Source organism: Manis pentadactyla, chromosome 7 (assembly GCF_030020395.1).
Source record: "Manis pentadactyla isolate mManPen7 chromosome 7, mManPen7.hap1, whole genome shotgun sequence".
Lineage (NCBI taxonomy): Eukaryota > Metazoa > Chordata > Mammalia > Pholidota > Manidae > Manis > Manis pentadactyla.
The window spans coordinates 127,398,359-127,421,276 of record NC_080025.1 but is presented as its reverse complement, the minus strand read 5'-3'; the positions used below and the strand labels follow the sequence as shown (position 1 = coordinate 127,421,276).

General features: G+C 39.6%; 1 protein-coding gene across 6 annotated transcripts in view; it reads right to left on the bottom strand.

Moving 5' to 3' along the window:
- NRF1 (nuclear respiratory factor 1) overlaps positions 1-22,918 on the bottom strand; it is a 145,142-nt gene that overhangs the window by 22,016 nt on the left and 100,208 nt on the right. For 5 of the 6 annotated variants that reach the window (XM_036909041.2, XM_036909043.2, XM_036909045.2 and 2 more), the window contains 4 exons: positions 22,446-22,643; positions 21,720-21,821; positions 15,718-15,875; positions 8,315-8,439 (listed from right to left, as the gene is read on the bottom strand). In XM_036909041.2, the coding sequence (XP_036764936.1) occupies positions 8,315-8,439; positions 15,718-15,875; positions 21,720-21,821; positions 22,446-22,643 (583 nt within the window). Of the gene's footprint in view, positions 1-8,314; positions 8,440-14,656; positions 15,876-21,719; positions 21,822-22,445; positions 22,644-22,918 lie in introns of those variants that run through there. The other variant, XM_057504757.1, reaches the window with a different exon arrangement.

The following is a 22,918-nucleotide window of genomic DNA, read 5'->3' as shown; positions in this document are numbered from 1 at the left end:
AGTATCACAGTAGCAAAGAAGGCAACAGCTTTTTTAAAGCTTTTATCTTGCTTTATGGTAACTGAAAGTGCACCTTTACTACAGAACTTTATTTCATATATTTATTTAAACTTTAAAAGTTCACTGAGGGAAAAGGTGATTGTAGTGTATGCTGGAATACCATATCAGCACCTTTTTTTGGGGAGCAGCACTGACATATTTCCTAAATTAGTATTTACATTTCCATCGACTCTCTTAGGAAATAGTCCAAATACTAGTATGTCCATAGAATGAAGAGCACAGAAAAAGGGAGAGTAAGAGATGTATTTTATAGTCTATGAAGATGAGGACTGGCATATTATCTCTTATTTTTAAAGAGCTGGAACAAGACAAGTAGTAAGCAGTAATGGATGGTGGTGGTGATGATAAAGTGAGTGATAGAAGTTGAAATACAATGCAGCTGTGAGATGGGAAGACAGCTCATGCCATTAGGAGTAACAAAGGCCATATTGACTAACGCAAGTGACGTGCTGGAAGAGCTCTTGCTCAGGGTGAGTGATAAGACCCAATGCGGGGGCATTAAGCAATGCCGCTTTCAGTCCAGGTCCCCCTGGTTTCCTTCACTCAGGGTTATAGGGAGGGCTCTCATCTACTCCCATCTCTGCAGTGGTCACTTCTGGTGCATAAATCCTTCAACTGCAAAAGGTAAGCACTTGGATCTCCCTGAAGATGGGAAGCACAACAGTACTGTGGGCTCTGTGTAACTTAACATATTTGGGGGGATGATGGAGATGAAACTGACACTGACAGCTAATAATTCACATTTATAATGTATATGTGCCAAGTACTATGCTAAGCACTTTACAGGAACTGTTTTGTTTAGTGGTCACAACTACCTTATGACTATGGAACTCTCATTATCCTACCTTTACAGTTAAGGCTTAGAGAGGTTAGTTTGCCCAAGATCACACAGCTTGGTGGTGGTGCAGCTTTCAGAACAGCCAGTTAGTCCTGCAGATCCTTGCATCTCCCTTGCTCCTTTCATTCTCAGCGTTATCCCTGACATCCATAAAGGTAAATCCCCTAAGCCACCACTTTCCACAGCAGAGGTTCTCAATCTTTTTTGGGGGCTGGGGGTGTGGGTGGGTGGGATGGTGAGGTGGATGGGAGATGTCTCTGATCTGTTTGCATAAACCTATGGATCCCAGAAAATTTCAAAAGTTTTGTATAGAATTTATTAGGGTCCACAGACCCCAGGTTAAGGATGCCCTAATGTTCTTTTAAAGCACATAACATAGCTTTTCATAGAAAATTAAAACATGTACATGTTGCCTCCTTGGGGTTTAGCTGGGCTTAGCTCTTTATAATCAGTACAGAACAGACCTTTTGGACATCCTGTCTCACTTGGGAGGCCTTGCAGAATAGGAATGTATGTTCTGATCGCTCATGCAAGGACCTTACCCAAGAGTCCCACTCCTTTACCTTCTTGTTTTTGTTCTCATCCATCTACTCTTTTATCCCTTTTGCTAAAAAAAAAACAATTTTCAAAAAAGGTATTCCAATGAGCACAGTTGAGAGTAAATTCAGCTGGGGAAACATACATATTTTTAAAAGTCAAAGAAAAATAGGGAGGTGAAAGGTGAAGATACGTTCAGTGTGAAGAGAAAAAGAATTTTTTCCTAAAGAAATTTTAGAATTGATTTAGTTTGACTGGGCAGTTGGCATGGGCAGTGAAATGTACACTTGTATCATAGTGCAGCAAGACTGAGTGGGGTCTTTGAGCTGTAGGAAACTTGGGTTGATGAGTTTTAAGGGGGAGCCTTAGCAGCAAGACTGTTGCCAGGGCCAGGCCAGAACAAACAGGGACATTTGTACTGAAGAGAAATGAGAAGAGTTGTGTCTTTTGTAAGTATAATGTTAATGCCTTTAATCAGCTTTAATTATTAAGCAGAACCAGGCCGAGGCAGGTAGTTGGCCCCGGGTCTCAACTAGGACAGCACAGGTAGTGCACAGTCTCTGGGAGGCGGACACAGGGGAGGCCGAGCCAAGGGGAAGGTGTAGTGAGGAGCAGGGGAAGCAAACTACCTGCCAGCTTGCTCCCGGCAGAAATGTACTCTCCCCAGAGCCCTTTCCCACAATCCCAGCCCTACTGCCTTGGTCTCTCATTTCCCCAGAAACAGGTGGGAAGGCAGAAAGAGGCCTGGCATAAACTGAAGGGCAGCAAGAGGGCTTGGGCAGGGGTTTCAAGGTGAGGAAACAACCCTTTAGTTGGGTTTACTGCCTTCTGAGTTTCATCCCCTTCCCCCCAAACAACGTCCCTTGGTTCTAAATAGCACCCGCCCACTCCCCTCAATCAAATGACAAGAAGATAAGCTTACTGACTGCAAAGTGATCTGCTCACTGAAAATACCCAAGTCTGACCACCAACTGCTGGCTGGTTCTGTGAATTCTGCAACTGGAGAAGCACAAAGACCTATGGGATTCTCCAGGCTAGATCCTCCTGCGTGTTTGTGTGCATGCACATGCACGCACATGCAGAGGGAAGGGCTGCTGGGCAGGGGAGCCCCTGACACCAGAAACCACCAGAGCATCCCTAAAACCATCAGAACAGCTGGGGAAGATGGGCACTGTGGCTGAACTGGATAAGGAAATCGGTCTCTAGCAGGGAGGTCTGACCTTCTCAAACTTACTTGTTCAACTTTGGGAGACAGTCATGCTTCTATATTCATGGAGTCCAGGCAGAAACCAGCTCATATCAAAGGCAGGCAGCATACCAGAGTGGTTTGGAAACAAACTGCCTGAATTCCATTTCCACTTCTGCCAGTCTCTGCGTGAACCTGGTCAAATTATTGAAAATTTCTGTGTCTCAGTTTCCCTGTATGTTAACTGCAGGTAAGAACGTTGACCTCGTAGGATTATTCTTGAGTTTTAAATAAGTTAATTCATGTATAACATTTAGCACAGAGCTTGAACATAGCTAGCATTATATAAATGTTTGTTAAATAAATAAAATAAATGGGACAATGTAATTGAGAGATAGAATGCAGTGTCAATAGTAGAAAAGAATGTGATGTCCTACCTCAGAGTCCTCCATAAGTGGGGCATACCCCGCCATCACCTTTAGTATGAAAAATGAAATTGAAGAAATTGGAAACCAAGAATGGGAAATTAAAAATTCAAAGTCCAAGAACTGAGCCTCCATAGAGTTCTGCATAAACAGAATGGATAGCCACAATTTCTTAGCCTAGAAAGACACACCTGGTTTGGTCTTACGAAAATTAGCAGCACTCTAAGGACAAATGTCTCCTCCAGCACCAACTGGCGTCTCATTATCCAGTTCACTGGGGCACCAGTATTGACAGCACTTGCTGATCACCCCCCAGCCATCTCAGTGATAAGGAACACTCCCCACATCCCCTGCTCCAAGATAAGTTGAGGCCCAGGGAGAGGAGAAAGCTTATATTAGTCAATTTACACTCTGTTAGCAGTTCTGCTACAAGGCCTGGCAGGATTAAAAAAAAAATGACTAAAATATTAAAGTATAATTCTTCAGGAGGAACTTTAAAATTACTGAAGAGTTCACTCCCCGCAAAAACTCTGGATTTTTTTATTGAAATTTTTTTCCAAATTTGGAGACAGGCCTTTCACTACCTGCTAATAATAAGATCATGATAATAAAATGTTACAGTATAAGGAACAGAACAGATGAATGGAAATAGAAGAACCCCACACAAGATCCTACCAGTCCATTTAAGAATTCTGCATATGATAAAGATGACATTTCAAATCAGTTTAGAGAGGATGGATTTCAACATTCTCATGGAATAAATAGTGCTGGGACAATTATATTATGTAAGGCACAGGCCGGGGGATGGGGTGGGGGGTCAGTTCAGATTCTTACATAATGCCATACACTAAAATAAACTCTGGATATTTTAACAGTATTTAAAATAAAAAGTGATACCACAGAAGAACTGGCATATAGATATTTATCTGATTTGGGGCTTAAGTAAACAAAAAGGCAAAAGACAAATAATTAAGGAAATAAAAATGAAAAAAGAAGTGAAATAGAAATAAACTATGAAAACTATTTGCAATATATACAATAAGTGGGTTATATCTTTAATATATGAATAATTTTCCAAATCAGTAAAAGATAAAGACTCCAACAGAAAAAGAGGCAAAGAACAAAAATAGACAAATACTAAATACACATTGTAGATAAAAACATGAAGAAAAAAAGTAAAGATATTTATCACTAACAAAAAGTGCAAATTAAAAATGAGGTACAACTTACTGCCCACCAAATAGGTCAAAGGAAGAAAAAAAAGAAAAGAGGAAAAGACAAGAAAGTAGTTTTTGGTGATTCTGAAGCTGAGAAATCCCAGCTGGGCTGAGGATCTTCATCCTTCCAGCCCTTTGAGCCTCTCCTGAGCCCCTAAAACTGGTGTGATTCACCACCACCCCCAAAATAAAAGAAAAAGTAAACTGTGTCAACATCCACTGTTGGCAAGGGGTACCAAAGTAGGTTCACCACAGAACTGTTGGAAGAATAAGCAAGTATAGGCTATGTAGAGAGCAAGAGTCAAAAGTATGGGCAAAATTTTATACTAAGATAAACAGTATTATTTTTATTGTAAAAAATTATTAGTAACAAAGTGTTAGCAGTAGGGGACTGCTTGATAGGACAGAAATACGATATATTAGCAAGTATTAAAGGATCTTTTCAAAAAATATTAACATGAAATTGGTTAAATATTTCAAAACAAGTTATAAAATAATACAGGTATGATCCTAATTAGGTTAAAAGTTTTTTTGAATGAGAAAAAAAGGCTTTATTTTAAAAACTCAAAATATTAACATTCTGTGTACTGGGATTAAGGATGATTTTTATAATCAGGGCCAGAAAACCAAACGAAACCAAAACAAAACAAACCCAACAAATGCTATGTCCCCTATTTTCTGTAGCATCATTAGAAAAAGTGCCAGCCATTTTAGAAAATGCTGATACTTTCTTAGCAGCTCTGGTAAGCAGCTTGGTGGGACAGTAGTTGAAGCAGCTGATTCCCATTACCTTTATTGATGATGAACTTCAGTTATGTTTTGTCCCCACCCCTCCCCTCTGCATCTAGCTTTTAGGAATGAAGGATAGTTGCATGAATCTGCAATGATATCTTGGACATAAGATCACTTCTGAGGTGGCCAAGTGCCAATATAATTATTTTTCATTATTTTGCTAAAATAGGAAGGGAAAAGATCGGTAGATCTGGTGCCCTGAGGATTGCTAACAGTGGGTGGCAAGACTGGGTGAGCAGTGAATATCACTTAGAGCGCTCCCACCCCGCATTAGCCTGCGTTCACTAGTCCTGGAGTCCATCTGCACAGAGGGTGCAGGGTATAGAGGACGGTAGAGTGAAGGGAAACCAATGGACATTTAAATACTATATGCCCTCTTATATTAAGGTGTGTTGGTTGGGGGAAGCAAGGAATAACTGTGTTTAAAGAAGAAAAGAAAAGGGAAGGGAAGGAAAGGAAAGGAAAAGGAAAGAGAAAAGGAAAAGTAAAGGAAGGCCCTCATCAAGAGGCCTTTCCCAGCCTTAGGCAGTTCTACCTGCATTTCAACAAAAAGAAAGGCACCTGTGAAAAATCTTTAAATTGAACCAAACTGTGAAACTCCATCCTAAGTAATTGAAGACTAATTTTCTGCTCTTGAAATAGGGAGAACATAAATGAAATAAAGTAATGCCAGTGCTTGAGTAGTCCCTTCAATGTTGGGGTGGGGTAGGGTCCAGAAAAAGAAGACATCTTAGGGTGCAAGTTGTCTGTCAGGTCTGCTTTGGTGACCTGGAATTTATTAAACTTCTGCCATGCATGGGTCATTACTTTTAACCTGAAAACAAGTGTCCTATGGATGCTGCTTCATATTTTTTCACTGGCCCAGCCATTTCTCACTGATTGTTGTACTCTGTCAAGCTCCATACACAATCCTCCACCCCTTCTAGTTCCATCTCTGAGATGCTGAAACTCCATCTGCTTCAGTCCTGAACAATATCCAAATAGCTCTTTGAAGAGTGATCTGCTAGTAGAATTTTTGTTTAAACCATCCTCTGGAATCTGGAATTCATCTGTTTCTTCCTACTAATAAACTCGATCTATTGGCTGACACCATAAGCTTGTCACAGAAGTGACAAATACTGGTAATGGGACACATCTGAAGGAACACTGAAAAGAGAACCCCTAAAAGTCTAGCCAGATACCAAATTAGCTGGTTAAATGGAAAAATCTAGTTCTAGTCCCACAGTAAATCCTACAGCACTCTGAGGAAAAGTATTAAGACAGAAGGAGCATTATAATTTGGGTCATATCCAATATTTGATTCATTCTCTGAAGGGATGGATGAAATGATAAACCTTTGCCTAAAATTGCCAGGATAAGACACAACTCAGTGAGTGGTCTGATTTGACATAGAAAAGCTACTCTGAGAAAGTAGTAACTTTACTTCCCAAATCTGAGTTGAGCCACCTGTTGGCTGTCACAAACTGGGGTTGGCCTGCTTTGGGGAACCCCCGGCTTTGGGGATGTAGACCAGAATTTTCTCTTATCACAGATGCAGCCATCAACATGAAATCACAACTGATTCATATGACCCAAAGCTGCTGGAAAGAGGCAGCTTCCAGGAGTGAGTAGTAGCGGGTGCGTTTCAACTTCATCATACGACCCAATAGGTGTTTGGTCGGAGACCCAAAGGGTCCTTATACTTGCCTATAAAATCACCCATCTGAAAAGATGAGGCTGGGGAGGAGCTGGAACTATACAGCAGTCTGTTCTCCATGCCCAGACAGGTCAAAACCATTTAGAAGGTATAACAAAATCTCCTATCAGATCTACACAGGAAAGTATTTTTAGTACCCCAGTGAGTAACAGCAACTGCACTTTGGAAGAATTCACATGGCCTGATATCCTACCTTCTGTTTAAGGTAGATTAGTACTCAGATGAGGAAAAGAAAAAGGCATGAAATAGGGATAGGATTTTACCTAAAGAGAGGATTTCCTTAACTCTAGCTGTGGTCCATTTCAGCCTGAGTACACATGGCCACAAGATGCCCTTCACCCTGCAGTGTTCTGGGTAAGATCAACTCTCTATTTGGGTTAGTTCATGGCAGCCCCTAGCCCTACAGAAAAAGCGGTCTGTAGTTTTAGTATTTGGTATCTTTTTGTTTTAAAGAAAATGATTCTCAGGAGCCACAATGGCTCTTTACATTTCTCATGTTATTCTTCTCTAGGGGACAGTAATTCTTTCTTCTTCATACTTCCAGAGGAGGACACAGCATTGTGTCTTTCTTTGAAGAATTTTCTAACTAACATCTTATACAGTTCTTGGGAACCTACCCCCAAAAAAAGCACCAGGGACTTTTCTTTCAGCCACTAATGCCATTAAGGAACTTTGTGCCGAAATAAAAGTATGATTATTATTTATCCTTTTTCCAAAACTTTAAACAACAAATCTCTAAAACCAGAGTACTTAATTGGTCCCACTTAACCTAATCTCCAATATATATATAAAGTTTAATAAACAATCGTAGAGTCTCACAGAACATGGCTGGTTCTCTTTGACCAAGACTTCTGAAGCACTTCCCTGGGTAGCCCAGGTCTTGATAATTGACCTGTGAAAGGGGATTCAAGAGCTGGGCTGAAGTTGTACATTTTTGTCATCATATTTTTATGAACTTTATCCCTTTTGTTTATTTGGGGAATCTCCAAAGTCAAAGAGCTGGGAAAGAAGGGCAACACGGTGGCACGGTATTGCCTAAATCCAGAGGTCTTTGGTGAGGCCCACTTAACAGGGAACAGAATCCACAGCACCAATCAGAGAAGTACATTCATCACAGCCTGCTGGCTGCCCTGTGGGGAGATGGTGCCACCTTTCTTGAGACAGTCAGAACATTCCACCCTGCCACGAAGCACCTGACCATGGGACAGTCTCTGCTACAGTAAAGGACATAGATCTAACCCATGGGAGAGTAAAGGACAAAATAAACCCCACAGCAAATTTTAAAGTACCTCTCAGTAAGTCCTGTCATAGCAAAATAGTCACTTTTCAAATAAGCAATTCAGTAAGGTAGTCATTACCATGACTTTTTTTTCCCCAGGAAACCCTAAGTCTCCAACTTGTGAAGGGATCAGAGGCTCCTAGAATTTTCCTAGGTATCAATTGCCTAACAATAAAGAAAAATTCAAAGCTCAACCTCTTTCTGAAGGGTCTATTGTCAGTCATGTCATGAAGGTTTAAGTGGAAACAGGGAAGAAATTTAATAAAATATTTATGCTCTCTTACCATTAGCATCTTGGACTCCAGTAAGTGCTCCAACGGCTGCTGCGGTTTCCCCAGACAGGACGATCTGTCCCCCTCCTTGCAAGGTGGCCTCGGCCAGGGTGGCAACAGCATGGGCAGCAGCTTCACTGCGGGTACAGGAACAGGACAGAAGGATGTGTAAGTTGCATAAAGGTTTAGCACCGTGGCAAGAGAAACCATCCTTTCAACCCTTGTGTGGCTCGGCTGACTCCATGGTTACACAGACAGAGTAATTTTTGAGTGGTAATAATAGAGAAATCTGAAGTCCTACATATTTACACAGCTGATGTGAGATTTTCTTAAAACCTAGGAAATGGGTGTTTGAGGCTAGAAGGCACTCATTATCGGTCTCTTCTTTGTCAATGTCAGTTGAGTGATTATAAACCATAGTGAAAGCTCTGATCCATATTCACAATGCAAAAGCCATTTGTTTGTCAATCACAAGGTTTTCTTTTTCTCTTTTCTCCTTACGGTAACACAAGGCAGACCATCTGAAACAGCCCTTTTATAGCCAAGGATGAATGATAATAAGAGGAGTCAGCAACCTGGACTTGCTATCCAATTAATATTAAATAATCACATTTTGGTTTATAGCCACAATTTCAAATACAAAGTAATGGTTGGCTAATATTCTGCAAAGTCTAGTTCTTCCCTTTGCCTCACTGTACCATGTGGGCACTGCTCAATTAAGACTTAAAATTCAAAATTATCACTATAAGCTCAAACTTCTTGCATTCAGAAGCACATCAAAATGATAAATCTCCCTTCATTGCAAATCAAACACTCTGTAAAGAGGAAGATATTAACCATCTATTTAGAGTGAGCACTATTCTAGCAGTTTATGTCCCATTTTTCTTGCTACATATTTTTATGTACAAATACCCATTTTTATTGATTCCTTGAAAAAGAAAAGACAAATTCCTGATGATTGTATTTATAAGATAATAATTTACCTTCCAAATTTCAGAGATGTTAAAATGTGAGAGAAAAAAAAGATAAATTCAGCACCTTTCTTAGGAAAGTATCAGGTGCCACTTTGCAGTTACTTAAGGAGTATCAAAAGTGGGCATAGAATAGAGAAGGCAGTGTTGTTTAGTTTAGAAGAGGTAGACAAAACCCTGGGTTTGACATGGAATAAGCCAGCTGATTTCAGCTTTGCTCTTACCATAGTTTTCTTCCTTAGTTTCACCATAACTATGGCAGGTATCTCACAATCACAAGCTGTAGGTGGGGATGGCAAGGGGCCGTGGACTGGTTAGGGTAAACATGTCATGACTGTGGGCAAAGCAACATGTACCTAACTCAATGGTGTCACTTTCATCTAAGAAAGTCAGCAGACAAGTAAAGCAACTGACATTCTCATTCTCTGGGGAAGACTTCTTGGTCAGTACAAGGATTCTAGGAAGCAGAAAAGAAACCCAAATGGACAGAAAATTCTCACTAAATAAAAAATTTCCTTCTTATTTTTAACTTGCCTTTTTAATTTTTATGTCTGTGTGTTTAAAATGTTATTTTGTCTCAAAATATATGTGAAAAACTTGCATAAATTTCATTAAGTATAAAAGAAAATTTAAAAATATCATTTGGAGAGAAGTTATTTCTTCTTAATCTCAAACACAATTAACTTTAAACAGATAATCAGAATCCTACTGCACAGTCTTAATGCCTGCTTTTTTCCACCTGACATATCGTTCCCTGTAATATTCCTTGACATTTACTCAAAATAATAAATTAAATGCAAAATTACTGATTTCCCCTTTTGTTTTGCTGTGGTACCTTTTAATTTCCAGGCTTGCCTTGACTTAGTTCAAGTTCATGAATACCTATTTCAAACTTAATTTACTTCATAAAAAATTTTGGGGTGTAATTGATATTGAGCAAAAAACTGAACAGAATCATAGAGTTTACATGCAGCCTGTGTAAAAGTTAAGATCATTTGCTGTGCTGTGCTGAAACATACTTCTTGGTGATCTGATACCCACAGCCAGTCATTCCATCGTAACTGTTACATAAATTTAGAGCCAAAGGGGATCCTTGATCTGGAATTATTATAGAGGCTATTCTTTACATTTATATGGTTGATTTTAATTAAAAATGCTTCATAAGTATTTATTAGAGATAGTAAAATGATTATTAGCTAGATCCTTTATTTTTAATATTTCTCTAAGAATTTTGTGTTAAATACTACCACCAACCAATTTCACAATATCCAGCTATCACTGATTAATGATAAAAATATTTAACACTCTGACCTGAGACTTCACTGAAAACTGACAAGTATATTCTTTGGGGAAAAAAAGAAAAACTTTTGAAAAAGTATATTCATGGAAAAAATGTATATTCTCTGCAGCTGTGTGATATTTTGAAGAAGGAAGTTGTATATGAGCATTGTTTATCGGGAAATAGGATCTTTACTTATAGGTTACCTCAGTGATGGCACATTCCCTGCTGTTTTTATCAGTGTACAATGATGGTTATTTCTATGTCCAACAAGGTGATGTCCTGCCACTCCTGTGCATACACTTTGGACACATGCTTACAGTGTGGAATTTCACAGGTGGCCAAGGGAGGGCAGTTACCCAAGCCCTGACATGCACATGTACCCATACCCAATCATACCCATTTTATTATGTCTGAAGCTCTAAATATTTGAAGTCATTTTCTTTAATACCTTTCTAAACAATGTTGTGGTAGAAGAAAAGCTGAAAACCAGCAACAAACTAAAGCAATCTGGGCTGCCAGGGATGGGGATCCTATGGGGGTGATAGGTGACAGGTCAGGGAGGTTAGTCATTTCATCCCATCAGGGGCCAGAGGCAAAGCAGCAACGGGCAGATCTTTGACAGGGGCATAAACAAGTGGTGACTCCTGTGGTCAATAGGCCTGTCGTTTCCAAATCTAGTCTAACTACTTGCACTAGACTTTGTGGGAAATGATCAAACTATACTGCTAGAAAAATATTACCTTTACTTAGAAGGTGAATAGGGATTAAAATATCTCCGAACTACCACTTCACAATTGTTTTACCAAGGTCATTTCCAAGCCAGAGTTACAAATGAGGAGTTTCCATCAGCTTCTGCTCTGAAGGTGTTCAGTCTTTATCCCCCGGCAAAAGCAGCAGCTGCACAGACCCTGCCCTCCATTTCCAGAGAGGATTTCTGATCTAGGTTGTCCATCTCATTTTACTAGACAAATAAATACCAGTCCATATATTAAAGCCATACTTTATTTTAATAATATCTCTAAGTTTAATTCAATAGTATTTTCAATTAAAAACAGTAAATTTTACCATTTGACCCAAGAATTCCACTTCTGGAATTTACCCTAAGAATGCAGCAGCCCAATTTGAAAAAGACAGATGCACCCCTATGTTTATCGCAGCACTATTTACAATAGCCAAGAAATGGAAGCAACCTAAGTGTCCATCAGTAGATGAATGGATAAAGAAGAGGTGGTACATATGTACAATGGAATACTATTCGGCCATAAGAAAGAAACAAATCCTACCATTTGCAACAACATGGATGGAGCTGGAGGATATTATGCTCAGTGAAATAAGCCAGGCAGAGAAAGACAAGTGCCAAATGATTTCCCTCATTTGTGGAGTATAAGAACAAAGAAAAACTGAAGGAACAAAACAGCAGGAGAATCACAGAACCCAAGAATGGACTAACAGTTACCAAAGGGAAAGGGACTGGGGAGAATGGGAGGGTAGGGAGGGGTAAGGGTGGGGAAGAAGAAAGGGGGCATTATAATTAGCATGTATAATGTGGGGGTAGGGGAAAGGGGAGGGCTGTGCAACACAGAGAAGACAAGTAGTGATTCTACAACATCTTACTATGCTGATGGACAGGGACTGTAATGGGGTTTGTGGGGGGGACTTGGTGAAGGGGACAGCCTAGTGAACATAATGTTCTTCATGCAATTGTAGATTAATGATAACAAAACAAAACAAAAAAAACCCAGTAAATTTTCTTTAAAAATATGATTCGCCTCTTTTTTAAAGCAAAGTCTCTTTATAGCAAAAGAATAGTAACTCTGAATTCCTTGAGAAGAGGGATCAACTTGAGCATCTGTTTCTCCACTGCATTAAGTCACAACACTATACATAGCAGCCCCAACAGTAAAAACTGTCTCCAAGTTAACAACACAGTGTAAATTTCTACTAGGTAAATGGAGATTCAGTCTACGAATATTTATCATGTATCTGTATATGTAAGGACTGTACTGACTTAGCAGAAAGACTGTTTAAGAGGCAACTTTAGTCTAGGACAGCTTAACCAACAAACTGTAATGTCAAATTAACCATTCTATGACAACAAGCAAATGATAATTTCATTTCCTCTCCTCCCTGGTTTTTCAGCGTTAACAGCTCTTTTTTTTTTTTTTTAGCTGTGATGCACTGCTTTTCATTTGTTCACTTTGATTCTCTCTCCTAAAAGTACTGCTTTATTAGGTACTTTGAAAATAATTAAAACAACTAGTTTCCAGATTTTTAAAGGATAATTTCTTCATACCCCCTTTGGGTTTTTGGGTTATTATAATGGAGGTTGGGCTGAATAAAGGCTGTTTGAGCCCAGGGCCCTTGTTCTGACTTGCTATACAAAACTCAACAGCATGGTTGAAAACAGGCGTGTCCTGCATCTATCCTGATCCCATTTTCCCCTCCAACAGACCAAGGAGCCCCTCTGCCTTCTCATTCCCCACTTGACATTCAATGCAGTTTGCCTATTCCTTCTCACCCTCACCCACACTGCTATTTACAGTGCAGCAGAGGTGTGGGTGATATTAGAAAACCATGCTTGTTCTATCTGCACCTGAAACAGAGACAGGCTAGAAGGGATTGGCTTTATGAAATCACTTTGTTAACCATAGGAACGAAGACCAGATGCCTCAGTGTATTTTTCATGAAGATGACTTCTAGCAACACATTTTGTGTAGAGGCTGGGAGTGCCGTCTATCTCATCCCACAGAGAAACAAACACGAAGGGCTTGTGTCTTAAGTCTAATCCTCTGGACATTAGACAGTAATAAGAGGCCCCTGACGTTTCCCTGATAGCCTGCTAGTCTAGTCTTCATGGCAGGCTTGGTTTCTTCACCCCAGCAGAGGCTGTAACATACCATCCCCCAACACTCATTGGGGCGTTCAGATGATTGCAAACAGGTTTCAACATCTTACTCCTCCTACATGCCGCAGCGAACCACATTCTCCTTCCTCTGGAGTAAACACTGTAGCCACCTCAGCTGCATGAGTCTGTTAATAAGCCCCCCAGGGAAACCATTACCCTCCTTGCCTTTAGAAATAAGCCCTGGTCCTCATACCAAAGGGAGCCAGAATGTGCCTCACATTTTCCACTATGTGCAGGGCTCCCAGGACACTCACACTTCACTGGAACATCCAAGGTGCTGGCTCAGTGAAATCAAGTTTTGCTGGTTTTTAACGTTTGCCTGTTAGGACCTCTGCTACAGTGAGGGGTTATTGAACCAGAGGGAGGGAACTCTGGCCGTGGCTTTCAGGAAGTTTATCTATGTGTCCTCTCTCAAAGGAAGGAGTGGGATGGGGTCTAAGTATAAGGAATCAAATAAAAATTTCATGTTACTGAAAAGCAACATGGTTCAATGGGCTAAGAAAAAGTTTCAGTCCCAGGTCACTCAGGGAGGACAAGTGTGTGTGTGCGCCTATGTGCATGTGTGCACTTTAGTTTTCTATTATCTAATTAACCACTAAGTCCTGACCATACTTCCTTTAAACTCAGTCACTTTATCTTCATTCTGATTCCAAGCCTTTAACAAGTCATACCTGGACTGCCTCTTCCAAACTGGCCTTCTATTTCTAATCTTTTCTGACTATAAGCAATTCTGAATAGATAAATCTTAAAATAAAATTTAAGTGATAGTAACTATAATTTCTGATGTGCTAACTATGGGCTGGACATATTGATGAGAGTTTTAGATACATCATCTCATCGAAATCTAAAGATACTATATAAAGAAAGTTATAATGAGGAGACCAAAGTTCAGGGTTACATTTCTCAACATCAAATGGCTAGTAAGTGGCACAGCTAGGATTCAAACCTGAATCTGTGTGACCTTGGAACCCTTTCCTCAGCAAACACGCTATACAGCCTCATGGAAATCATAAGTAAACCTATTGAGGCTTTCTACGATCTGTAACAACCAGTCTAACCTGGAGCCCACTGTTATGTTTTGGAGGAGGTGACCCCCACCCCCGCCCTTGAATGTTCATGATCTTCTACACAATTCAACACTGAATTACACTGAGTAATACTAGTTCACTAAGTGTTTTACTTAAATCAATCTCCCTAATATGGTATGGCTCTTTGAAGGCAGGCATTATATTTTAGAGCACTGTTATTAAAGTACTTTACCAAGTAGAATAAGAGTTCAGTGACTATTTGAGACTAACAGCTGCTGTGCATACTAACAGCAGCCTTACCACATACGAAGTACTAGCCTGTGGATCTCATATGATCGACTTTTTTAGTTCTCACATACCCCTTTAAGGTAGGTACAGTTATTACTCCCATTTTGCAGAAGAGCAGAGCCTGGGCAACGAGTCTAAGTCAATTACCCAACGTTGAACAGCTAGTAAGTGACAGGGCTGGGATTCAAACCCAGGTGGTCTGCCTTCAAGGCCCACACTCCTAACTATTAGTTAAAACGCCTGGGTCCATTGAAAATAAAGTTGTGTCAGCAATGAAGAATAATAATGATATGGGCATGACCTTTTCTGTCAACAGCTAAAAGAAGGAAACAAGCAGGAAACTACCATTCACTTTTGGAAACTACCTCTTACAGGAGCACCTCATTCTGCAGCACCCTTCCTTAACATACCCCAAGAAAAAAATTTCAATTATTTTTCTCAATAACCCATAACTTACTTTATTTTGAAGTCATTGATAAGCAAGGGGAACAAATTTCCTGAAAAGTCAGTAAAATCAACTCTTGACCAGCTAAAACATGGATTAATATCCTAACAAAAAGCAGTACCTTCTGTAGGGTGAGATGAAAATGAATCCTGGAACTTCTTGATTTGTTATTATATTCTTTAGTTCCTTTAAGAACACAAAGTACTCAAATTGTGTGGCTTTTGGTCTGTCAACGTGCACAGAATAGTATAAAGCCAAAGGGACCCATGCCCCTTGACCAGCAGGCTTGAGCTGGATTGGTTGCTGGCGGTGGGGGTGGGGGGTGGGCAATGGGGTGAGTGAGCCCTGACTATAAGCCAACTTATAATACCCTATGGGCTAAGAGCATTAAGCTCCAACTGCCAGCTGTGACAAACTGAGGGACTGCATTTCTCTTCACAGCCTACAAAGAGAGACAGACTGGCCAGCCGTATTTATTCTCCCACCCTTCCTCCACCTGTTGAGTGCCATGGTGACTGTAGCTCCCTGTTGCATCTCCTGAGAAGCTGCCACCGCGGCCTCTGCCAATGATGCCACTGCCTGGGTGGCCTCTGATGCTTGTGTCGTCTGGATGGTCATCTCACCGCCCTGTAACGTGGCCCAGTTTTGTTCCACCTAAGGCAGAAAGGACACAATAGTAAAGAAAGTCACAAACGGATTATGATTTTTAAGTCATTTTTGTGATAAACTGCTGTGAGCTCAGCCAAATACATACACACTTTTAAATTAACATGACCTACAATAGTATAGAACAGGGTTTTTAGTATGCTATATTTTGTGTAAAAAAAAGGGGGTATTAGAATATACATTTGAATTTATTAGTATTTGCATAAAGAAATTCTGAAAGGACACAAAAGAAACCATAGAAAATATTTTCCTCAGTGCATGTGTGAATGTGCATGTGTAGGGAGGGAGGGAGGGTTGTGGGAATAGGTTGGAAAGGAGACAGAAAACAGGATTTTCCACTGAATAGTTTTAAATGATTTTTGAAATATCTGAGCCTTATCAATGTATTACCTATTAAAAAATGACAATTTTTGTAATTAAAAATTATAATTTTTGAGTAGACCATAAGTGTAGTTCTAAAAAAATTCAAACTGTACCACAGGGAATATAATGCCAGCACTGTATTCTGGACTTTCTGCCCAAAGACCACTACTGTTACCTATTGCTTGTGTATCTTTGCAGGGATATTTTCTCTTACATGTAAGCATGTTCCCTCTCACACAAACCTGCTTTTTCCCTTTCTACTTACCCTATTTATTTATTTATTTCTCCCTCTTTCTAAAAAATGGAAGTGGTAGCACAGTCTACATATCTTTTTGTGCCTTATTTTTTCCACAAACAATACATCTCTGAAATGAGTCTATTTTGGAATGTATAAAACTGCTTCATTCATTCATGATTCATAATAATGGCTGCACAGCATCATATTATATAGATACACTATAATTTATTTAACCAGCCATCTTTTAATGGGCATTTAGGTCATTTCTAGTCTTTTACTATTACAAACAATACTGTAATGAATATCCCTATATACTACTTTGTATTTTTTATGTGAGTCTATTTATAAAGTCCTAGAGGTGGAATTATATAACAAAGTTATTTGTATTTTAACCTTTGCTGAAAACTGCCAAATTCAGTAAATAACTCTTTTTAATGTTGCAAAAACTGCTTTCCTTTTAGAGGGGAGAAATTATGAAGAAACAAAACAAAAGAATACAACAAAAAAGATGTACTATCTGGTCCTACAGTCAATTAGAATTCAGCTTTGCTAGATCAAGCACAAACTTTCTCAACCTTGGCACCATTATCATCTTGGACCAGACAATCCTTTGTTGTGGGGGCTGCCCTGCGCACTGTCAAGTGTCCAGCAGCACCCCTGGCCTCCACCCACCAGATGCTAATAGTACCCTCCCCAGTCGTGACAATCAAAAATATCTCCAGACATGGCCAAATATCTTCTCTGAAGGGTGTGGGGGTGCCCCTAGTTGAGAACCACTGATTTCGGTACTATGCTTTGCATTTGGAGATTTCTCAATTCTGGATACCTGTATCCACCAAATTCAGTCCATTTTGCTCAATAAATACTGGTTGATTTATTCTCCCTCAAAAACAAAAAGTAGCAGGGGCAGTGAAAGCAACTTTATTCCAAAATACAGTCGGTGATAAAGCGATAAGCTCAGGTCAAAGTGTGGTGCAATACTTCACTGGACTCAGGTCTCAGGCCGTTAGCTGTGCTGACTGGAACTCTTACTGTGCCCGCTTCATACAATGCTGGGACCCAGTGAGTGGTTAACTGGTGCCTGCATGTTACTGTGTCCCAGAGAAAGAGCCACAAACTCTAAAAGAGGTAGATACTTAAAATGTCTCCTTTGGTTCTATACTTGGATTCTGGTAGTGCTTCTCAGTGTTTGTCAAAAGCCTCCCAGAGAATGAGACATTCCTCCTTTCTTATTTGCCCTGAGTTCTCACAGGTGGTGGACCATGCCAGCAAACCTTCAGGGCCCTTCACCAACCAGGAAGCCTTCAGGGCCTTGAGGAAGACACACCCCATTTTCTTCCCTTAGAGCTGCAAAGTTGCCCACTCAGGAACTCACAAAATTGTTGCTTCCCCAAGGTATTACCTCTTTGATTTCATTACTACATTGCGGATCACTGCAAACAATCCAACTTCAGATGGCAAGTTATACTATCAATTTGTAGACAGTTGATGATTTCACTCAAAACATCAGCTCAAACAGGTCAATCCTGTTACCTTTTGCCATTAAACAGTCTTCCTCCTTTCAGATCTACCCCTCTATATTTCTGCCCATCCCACTAGAGCTTGGCCTAGTGCAGCTCTCCCAAGTACTCATACTCCAATGGCAGCAATTTAATATATACACATTTAGTTACAATATATTTGTAGTGAAAATAGTATTAGAATATTGCCATATGCAGAATATTTTAGGAAAGTTAAATTATACAGCATGAAAGATTAATGGATGGTGGTAAAGGGTGGAGAGGAATAGGAAGCAGCAGTAGATAAAAAATTTCTATTCACAATAATGGCAAGTGGTAAATAAATCAGCTTGGGTATTAACATTTCTTTGGAGTTCTTATGTCTCAGTGCTTTAGCTGTCTTTGCTTGAGATCTTGATACTCTCCCTTTCCATCAGCTGGGAGTCACTGTGTGGCTATCTATGCTGGATGTCACCATGTCCAGAAAAAGGGCCACAAGCCCTAGAAGGGAAAGATATTCAGAGGATGTATAGTTAGCTTCTTTGCTTTTTCTGAGAGAGAGCCCCACTGCAGTGAGGCCCTTCAAACTGGGGCTTCTCTTCTCCCTCTAGCTAAGGGGCCTCCCTGTAGCTCTTCCACAGTGTGACGTGCTGTGTGTGCCGCTCCCTTTGGCAGGAATAGGACGCTCATCCTTCCAGCCTTTGCCTCCTGCTCCCCCTCCAAGTCTGAGCTCAGGTGACACTGAAGGAGCTGAGACAACTCCACTCCCCTACAGCTCAAGGTTAGGACCTCTCCTTGTGTCCCACGGCGTCTTGGGTTTGCTCCTCCTAGATCCTTATCTCATTGCCACTGTTCTTGGGTAGGTTTTTCTCTACCACCTAAGACCAAGGTACTTGTATAATCCTAAGACCAAGAACAGTCTTTATTTTCCTGTATGTACAGTCTCTATAGTGCCTGATACAGGGCTCAGAAAATATTTACTGAATGGATGGATGAAGAAAACCCTCCTTTATTCACATTTTCCTACTTGTTCTTCTGCCTACCCATACCTCAGGTAAACTGATATTCATAAAAAACCCATCTAAATATAATAGTGCTACTTCAAACCTGTAACATGTGCTGATGGTTCATTTTAAAATTCATTCTAATGTCTTTGTACTTTTTTCTTTGTCTTCTCACAGAATCATATACACCATTATTATCAGACATCATTCTATTTCAAATTTTGACTTCTGACACATAATGCCAATTAATATCACCAGTACAATTGGTGGTCTTATCACACAACAGAATTTCCCAAATCCATTTGTGTTTGTAATATGCCATTAAAACTGAGGTTGTATAAATATTTTGAAATCAATATATATAGTTTATTTCACACTGTTTTGAAATTTTTTCTTTACTCATTTCTAAAGGTTTATGTAATTTGTTCTGTTTCCCTAATTCGTTTTAAGCTGCCTAAGGTTACAGAATTTCTGTTTCTTTGTAAATACTTAAAGGTTATTGGGTAGGTTCAGCATACAGACACTAGGTTTTCTAGCAGATTTAGAAGACCATGTATCACCAGAAGAGACTGGTCCCCAGTGGCTCTTCTCATAAACGTAACCAAATATAACTAACTGGGTGTTGAAGGCAGCCTGGTCTAATGATAACAGCCCTTAGAGGCAAGGTTAGGATAACAAAATGACTTTCTAACTTCTAAAAATAAAGGTATTGCTTATTTTTGTAAAGTACTTTCTGTTCCTTGGGAGAAAAGATGCTAAACACAAGGCAAAAAGATGTTTTTAGTGAGTAAACTGATATAATGTTTCATTGACTTGATGTGGTCTTATGTGGCCCCAAGTCAGCGAGATATTTTGACTAATTATAGTTCTCATGACTCAAAAGCAAGATGCTAGCAACCACACCAACATACTAGAAAAATCAGAAGGCAAACAATCATACTATAAAATCTAAAACATTTTTTCACCTTCTGGGATAACCCATCCTTCTCTTCATTATCATTTTTGTTTCACTGGAAGTGTTACATTTTTTTTTACCTGACTGAATTTGGGTATTTCTCAACAGGCTATTTACATAAGTCATTCACAATTCCCATAATAACTGACTTCAAAATCATGTTTGTGTGCTGAAAAAGCCACAGATATATAACTGGGATTTTTTTTATCCTTCATATTTTCCATGAACTTTTGAATACATTGATTACCTCTGTATATATAAAGTTATTTAGTAAAATGGGTTTCGAGAATTAGTCTCTAGATAAGTGTTCAAGAAACACAAAGCTGCTTTCTTTAAATAGTACCAGGATACATTCAGTAGAGAGATATGGTTGATAACTTTTTCTAAATCAAAAAGTAACAAATCTTGCAAATGTACCCACCTCTGTCTCATCTGCCTCTTTCACACTTCAAGAAGTGTCCTCTGATTTTAGTGTTTGGGGACCGACGAATTTTTCCCTCAGCTAATATACACTTTTTCATGACGTTTCTGCACTTGTAAAAGTTAATGTCCTGTTGATTTTTACCTTGCTATCCTAAAAAACCAAATGCTAGCTCCTGCCATGAACCTTCCTGACTCCCAGGTGGAACATTCTCTCCTAAAGGCATAGACAACTTTGCAGCCCCTCTTCCAGCACAGACCACAGTTCATTTATGTAGACATTTCTCTCCCCGACTAGACAGGAGCTCCTTGAGAGCAGTGCTCCTGTGTAAATCAACTCCACGTGTCTAACACATCATTGCAGCAGGGCAGGGTCTTGAGACATGCTGGCTGACTGAGCAGCCCGGCTGCGTTTCTCTTTAGCTCACTAGCCACTACACCATTGTCCGTTCTCTCTCTCTTTCCAGAAATGCGCAAATGAAAGCGACTTTGTGGTGCTCTCAGGGGAATGCTCCATGGTTTTGAACAAAGGTGAGATAGCAAAGCTTTATTTCTGATGTGCCCTTAAACATTTGTTAGCTACTTTTCACACCACACTGGCACCTGTAGGGGAAAAGCCTATACAGTGACTTAATGAACCCTTTCCTGAACTTCACTGATGGCTCAGAGTCCAGATGACATTTTGCTAAATGCATTATTAGCCTGCTACCACACTGACTCTATGACTTTAGGCAAGTCACCTAACATCTGTGTTTCATTTTCCTCATCTGTAAAGTGAAGATGATAACACAACCTATGTTTAATAGGTTTGAGTGTTTTGTTTACAAAGTGCTCAATAAAGGTTAACTACTTTTAGGTCAACATTCCATAAGTCGATTTTTGTAGGGTAAGATTTTCTTGTGAAGTCTTTCCAAGACATATTTGCAATGTAGTAAATCATGTCTACTGATTCACAAATATATTTATTCCTTCCACAAATGCTTTAGCTCTAGTTAGTGATCTAATTTTTTTCACAAAACTCCAAGATTAAATTCTTTGGGATTCACAGCATAAAAGTATTAAATGGATAATCCATTTTTATTGTGTATTGTATAAAATGCCATAAAACCAATGTAAAATTGTAAATTCTTGACAGTTAAGTCTGAATCATAAAGATAATATGAATTACAATTGTTACAATTAATATACACAGCATGAGGTACTTTGCAAAACTGTCATGGTCTGATTTTTTTAAAAGGTTTCAAAAATAATGCTACAGATGTGTAGGCTATTTACAGTTTCATCTTCTGGACCCTCACTTCTCCCTCGCCTATATAGTCAAGTACTTAAGTAGATGCACACAATCCTCCTTACCTCTCCATCAGCCACGGCAGAATAATTCACTTGGGCAACAGTGACTGTAGTTGGCAATTCGGAAGCATCAGCCAATGTGGCTACTGTTGCTCCTGTACCGACCTAAAGAAAAATATGTTACATGGTAAGTGTCAGTGGCTGGAGCCTTGTACCTCTCCTTTCCTCAGAAGTTAAGATTCATTTAATCCCAAACTCAGTGCAGATAATGATTAATATGCCTTATAATGTGAAATCAGTTATTAAAATCATCTATCTCACACCTGAACATGAATTTTTTACTTCAACCAAGTAAATATTGGAAGCCATCATGTTTCACCATCAGTGCCCAGTGTCAACTAACTTTCTATTCTCCCCCTATCTGAATTTTAGAGGTTCCTTAACCACAAACAAATTGTGTTTTACCTCAGAAAAGGTAATTCAGAAGGAATATTGCCTGGCGACTGACAGAGTAAAATTGTAAAAAACAACAAGAACAACAACAACAACAAAATAGCCATTTTTACAGTGCTTTGTTTCAGAAATGTTCAGAAAGCTATCTATAGCTCTGTATTTAGCAAAATGCAAACAACTTAAATATTATTCAAAACTCAATTTCAGGTAGGAAGATCTTGGGGAGCTATATGAAATTCATATGAGTTTGCATGAAGAAAACCTTCTCCAGTTAAGGTGAGGTGCCCACTGATCCACCTCAGAAACCACCATATGGTACCAATAAGGTTCACTCACCTGGATCAGCGAGACAGTGCCATCAGGGTTACTAAAGGTCTGGACTACGGTCTGGGATGGTACAAGATGGGCTATACTGTGTGTGGTTGTGGCCTGTGTTTGTGTTTGCTGATCTTCAAAAGCATACAAGAGGTCCTCCCGCCCATGCTGCTTGTAACAGTTTTTAACTATGGTCCGTAGTGCCTGGGTCCATGAAACCTGTCACCAAAAGACCAGAAAAGAATTAAGTCACAAAGAATGTTGGTTATTCAGTCTCACTACGGGAACAGCTGCTTATTTATCAAACCAAACCGAACCTCATATAGAGTAAACTCTTAGGATTACTTCCCACAGACTGATTCTGGCACAAAGAAACTTAGCACCAAGTACCAAAGAAGGTTTCCCACTCGTTTCTCTCCTGATCAAAGTCTGGTTTAGCTTTCAGGTTTTATACCCTGTTCTGACCCAAGGCTAATTCTTGAACTTTTCACAAA